The sequence below is a fragment of the Etheostoma cragini genome, chromosome 4 (genome assembly GCF_013103735.1).
Source record: "Etheostoma cragini isolate CJK2018 chromosome 4, CSU_Ecrag_1.0, whole genome shotgun sequence".
Lineage (NCBI taxonomy): Eukaryota > Metazoa > Chordata > Actinopteri > Perciformes > Percidae > Etheostoma > Etheostoma cragini.
The window spans coordinates 1,199,571-1,205,410 of NC_048410.1; the positions used below are offsets into that span (position 1 = coordinate 1,199,571).

The window sequence follows — 5,840 nt, forward strand, 5'->3', positions numbered from 1 at the left end:
GAGTCTGTGTTAAGAGTTTAGAAAAAGTATCTGAAGTATGGGTGAGCGCTTGTTAGCGATTGAAAAAAACTGTAATATAAAAAACAGCATGTTGATCAACAATTATTAATATACTACAACTAATAATTCACTGTAGTAGGGTTAATGATGCCATCCAGACTTTGATCACCAACAACAACACTTCTTCCTTCTTATTCCATAAAATGTTTTGTTTTTATCTTCCTGCAGACATTTTATGAAGACCCTCGTTACATCCTCTTCATCCACATGGTGATCAATGACGCCATTCAGCTGACCGTCACCATCACCCTTTTTGTCCTCAGCTACGTCTTCTACCAGATTAACGTCTCTTTGTGCTGCTTCATCGTCCTGGTAGCGGTCTTCACCACCAGAAACACGCCGGTCAGTTTAGCCTGCATGGCCATAGAGCGCTACATTGCCATTTGCAAGCCTCTACGGCACCCTCAAATCTGCACAGTGAGAAGGACTTACATTGTTATCGGGTGCATGTGGTTTATATGCGTGACTCCGGATATCACAGATCTATTTGTGACGCTAGCGACGGAGTCCATGAGCTTTTTCCATTCGTCTGTGTTCTGCATTCGACCCAACGTGTTCAAAGACCCAATCCTGTCAATCAAAAGACAAGCTTTTGATATCATCTACTTCTCCTGTGTGTTTCTGGTTCTGGTCATCACCTACTTGAGGATCATGTTTGCAGCCCGGGCCCTCTCCACGGACAAGACGTCCGCCCAGAAAGCCAGGAACACCATTGTGATCCACGGGGCCCAGATGGCCATGTGCATGCTCTCCTACATCTCCCCTAGTGTGGAGATCATGCTGCACCTAATCTTCCCCGGCCGAATCCCAGAAATCAGATATGCAAACTACCTGATCGTCTACATCCTGCCGAGGTTCCTGAGCCCAATGATCTATGGAGTCAGAGACAAGAAGTTCAGGGAGTACCTCAAGAGGAACCCTCTAAGCAACAGGTGCATGGTCAAACTGCAGATAGTGGTTCCCCTTAACAAAGATGGCACGTAACAGGTTACTAGCGCTGGGACGATGTGCTTTGGCATTCGATCCTTTTACGATAAATGGGTTGTATTGAGTACTGTTTTTATCTTTTACAAAAACAAAAGTTTAATAGTAGCCTAAAACCCAATTTTTGCTTGTCACACGACGGTGATTCAGTCTGACATTTATTTCATTTGTATGTATGCGTGTAAGATGTGCTTTTGGTCTGTTTTGCAGGAATAGATATGATTTAGTCACCGTCTATGGTACCGTACGAACAGAAAATATTGTAGTTGAACGGTTGGTAAAAGAATTTTCTGGGGAAAAGACTTGATTTTTTGAACTATCACACCCCTACAGATTATATATGGGGGGGTTGGATAAATATATTCATTGGTTTTATTTCTAATGTCAAATATATACACACATGCTTATACTGTATGTACACACACACAGACACACACACGCACTATAGGTTTAAGGGTTTAGTCATTACAATTTAAAATCTGAAATAAATTGAAATGAGTCTTCAATTTTGTCTATTAAATTTAAAAGCAGGAGCGGGGATTTTGTTTTTCCCTCCCCCCCCGGCCTACTTGCGCCCATGCAAAGAAAACCACACACACAGTGTGGCTTACCGGCTAGAAGCATGCAGCTAAAGACACCAGATATTTGACATCCTCTCCCTCCTTCATGAAGGCCGTCTTAAACCGCTCATTCCTGCCCCGAAGAGAACTGACAACTTCTTGTGCTGTGTCAGAGTAAAGGACGTTTCACCCCTCTTACTGACTTCCTGGTTCTTACAGTGCAGACGCTTTGCTGCTTGCTCCTGCCTCTGCTTGCATATTTTTGCTGATAATCTTGCTTTTCCTCTGAGAGAAACTATGAGCAGATTTATAAATCACTGGACTATACATTTGATGTAGACAGAGAAGACTATTGCCATATTTTAACACATTTCTACGTGAGCGTGGCCTACCAATAGATCAAGCCTGTCCCACAGAGACTTTATCTAAAGCTAATTAACAGCAAGATGTCTCATTTCTCCATGGATGACTCCTTCAAACTCCTTCAGAAGATTTCCCTTCTGGAAACCAAGGTTCACCGATTAGAAGTGAACGTGGAAGCAACCTGAGACACAGCCGGGGTAACTTACCTGTAGCCTGCAGCTGCCCTCCTCCAGACATCATGGCCAACGCCGAAGTCGAAGATGACGGAGAAACAACAGAACTGGAAAATCCTCCATCTTCCCTGAAGTCAACAATGTGAAAATCATTCAAAAATGATGAGGTTGTATGTATTCTAATTGTGCATTTGTTATAACAAAGACTGCAGAAAATACAACTGTCCTGTCAGCTTAAACAGATCATCTAATCTAATCCAGTCTGCTTTAGGGTTTAATTATAGCAGATACTGGACTTTTGAGGCCAATACAGATATCAACATCAGACAATTCTAACTTCTTTTTTAATATAAATGTGGAAAATTCAACTTTTCTGTGTTCTAATGTCTAAAGGTGACACCTTTTCAAAAGTACTTTTGTAATTCGTGAAGCATTTTTGCTTTTGAAAAGCATTTGAGTAATTTATGTTACTTGAACGTGTAGCTGGGGGTTTTAAGATATTCAAATATTTTTCCCTGAAGCCTAACAACCCCAAAAATGTTATTCGCCCCGCCCAATACGTAAGAAAAGACATGAATATTGCCATTTTGGTGAGTTTAGCTAGTTTCCAGGTTAACTAACTTGGAGGAAAATAGCTTAAAATTCAAGCAGACAATGGTGACTCCGTGCAAACTTAAGGTTCAAAGTGAACAACTAACTTATAAAAGCAATATTTTCCAATTAAAAACGAATTGAAATAGGTGAATTAAAAATCCTCAATTAAGGTTTGTTCAACCAAGCTAACGCACATCCCACATGGCACAGCTAGCTAACAAGCAGGTGTCAACAAGTCAATTGCTTAAGGCTTCAATACCTATAATTATCCACCTATTATCATGTAAAATATTGATTTTCACTCCAGAAATTTAAATAAAACTTACATGAACGTGTTGCACAGTCCAGTGACTGTAAATATCGTTATCTTGTAATACAGTGTGTGGCTCAGACAGGGCAGCAGTGCGTGAGAATCCACGTTCACGTAGTTAGTTTGTAACCTTTTGCTGACAAATTCCATGATCGCGCTGCACGAGTGCACCGCTCCTTCGGCGCGCGCCGTTCAATTTGTCAGCACGGGGTTTCATACCCGGAACTCATTGTAAACAAACATTGTGATTGGGTCTATGCTTTTTTAAACTTTTTTAAATTTTTTTATTAACAAAGAACAGTTACACAGCCAATGTGTATACATTCAAAAGTCAAAACTAGAGTTGTATTTACAGATAAAAATAAATATATATATCTAGAAAATTAATTAAAGTAAAAAAGAACATTGCAGTGCAAATAAAGTCAAACGTACCACCGGTACATGAACAATTTATCAAACATAACTCCAGTCTTAATAGCCTTTTTGTTCTTAAAGCCTCTTATAGTTTTGTTGTATTGGTACATTTATTGAAAGAAATGTTCAACGCATGGTTTGGAATCCGTCCATTTATTTTTATGAATGTGGAATTTTCCCAAAATTAAACATCTTTATCCTTCTCACCGTCTCCAAAGCAAATCAGAATATCTTTATCTTTAACCCTCATGTTGTCCCCGGGTTGAATTTGACCATTTGTCCGTTTTTTCATCATAAAAATGGGCCTTTGAAAATAAGATGAAAATGTCAACATTAGAAATATCAAATAACTTGGGAAAAAACATCAAAAACAGGACTCACTACATTGAAAGTGACAAAAATGTCAGAAAATGCCATGAGTTTTTTCATGGTAGAGGGGAAGACAACACAAGGGTTAAATTATATAGATTTATGATGATTGCCCTGTGTTTCATCTGATAAAATGTTGAACATCAATCCAAAATATTTAATAGAAATTCTTTATTAGGAATAATCCCTTAAGATGTGACATCTCGTTTTCGAGGGGGTCCTTAAGGCAAAGAGAATATACAATACATTCATATTTAGACAAGACAATTAACAAAACAGCTTGAGGGGAATAATAATAAAAATAAAAAAAATAAAAACATACACCCCAAACATACGCACATACTGACAAACAAAAACAAAAGCTCTCCATCACACAAAAATATCAAACTAAAAAAGCATGGTGCACATAAATAAAATATTTCAGTATACATACAGAAAAAAAGAACAAAGAAAGAACAAATGACAGATTGTTTCTTCTTCTAATTCACAGAAAGTACAAGAATATTCAATTTCAAAATTGAATGTCTTCAGATTGGGTCAATAACTTTCTTTAACTGTCTATGAGTCTATACACGTCTTTAAAATCTTTATTTTTTTGAAAGTACAACACACAAAGGAAGTCTTTATTAAACGCACTCCAAAAAATGGGCCATTGGGTTTTCTCTCTATACGTCTTGCAAGTAAAGAACATATGAAAATAGAAAAACAATTAAGAAAAAGTCCCTGTTTTAACTGTAACAGCGTTAGTTGCTTATTATTTAACCCTCGCGTCGTCTTCCCGTTGACATGCAACTTTGTGTTTTCTGGGTTGAAATTTACATTTTGTTTTTGTTTTTCTATACTTTTCTCAATGTTGTTGTCTATTTTATTCATGTTTTTTGTCACTTTTTTTGACTTTTTTTCTTTAACTAAGTTTTAGTCATTTTTTAAAACAATTTCTTTGGTCACTTTTTTAGCGTTTTAAACAACTGAACGTTTTACTGGCTTTTCTCCAGCATTTTTGTAGTTTTTTTTCAACATTGTGTTTTGTTTGAACTAAATTGCAAGAGTAAAACAGGGTTTCCTCCATGTGAATCTGTCAACTGTAAAAATATCAAAAAACTCACCCAAAACGTTGAAAAAGGGACAAAAATGTGGGACGAAGCAATAATTTACATTAAATTTAACCATTGTAATATCATGATTAAATATATACTCATGAGAAGGCCTATTTTAGGATAATAAAACAAAACATTTCCCCAAAGCAAGTCAAAACTCTCATTAATATTCCAGTTATAAAGCACACTGGTCATGCCGGGAAGTCTTCACAGTTGGGCAATCCGAAAATAAATGCACAGTAGTCTCTGTCCAAAAGAACAGAAACATCAATGTCTCTCTTAAATCTTGTCCGGAACATAGTTTTTAGATGTGTAGAAGTTATGAATGTGTTCAAAAGAAATCTCCGTAAGTTTAATGGTAAGTAAATATTTACTTGGGAAACACAGGGTTTATTTCATATCACATTATTCACAAATTATTTTGAATGTGAAACTGTATTTTGAACAGGACATCATACACATACCGACTTGTTTATCTGGAAGCTGCCTCAGAGAGAGAGAGCAAAGAACAGAAGAGAGCACCACCCGGTGGAGAAACAGCATCACAGCATTGTTCCCATAATAGTTAACTTTGGTTCAGTACAATAATTTCATATATTGTACAAATTATAAGAAAATGTGCTGGAGACAGATAGAGATATCCCCATCCCATACGAGCGTATACATGACCATCTCTGAATGACCTCAGGGAAAGCAACGGCAAACAGAAAAAAGGTTTTAAGCCTTGATTCAAAAGAACAACAGCAGATCTCAAATGTTCTGGAAGTTTATTTTTTTTAACAGTTCAGCGATGCTTCTGCATGTTTGGTTCCGACCCCGGGGGACGGGGAGCGAGCCTGTCTCTGGTCTCTGGTCTCTGGAAGGGGAGCGAGCCTGTCTCTGGTCTCTGGTCTCTGGAAGGGGAGCGAGCCTGTCT

At 37.7% G+C, this 5,840-nt stretch overlaps 1 protein-coding gene across 1 annotated transcript in view; it reads left to right on the forward strand.

Moving 5' to 3' along the window:
- The window catches only part of LOC117943716 (odorant receptor 131-2-like), a 1,830-nt gene extending 786 nt beyond the window's left edge, over positions 1 to 1,044 (forward strand). The window contains exon 2 of the mRNA XM_034870024.1: positions 229 to 1,044. Coding sequence (XP_034725915.1) covers positions 268 to 1,044 — 777 coding nt within the window. The 5' untranslated portion in view covers positions 229 to 267. The remainder of the gene's footprint in view (positions 1 to 228) is intronic.
- Positions 1,045 to 5,840: the final 4,796 nt, after the last annotated feature.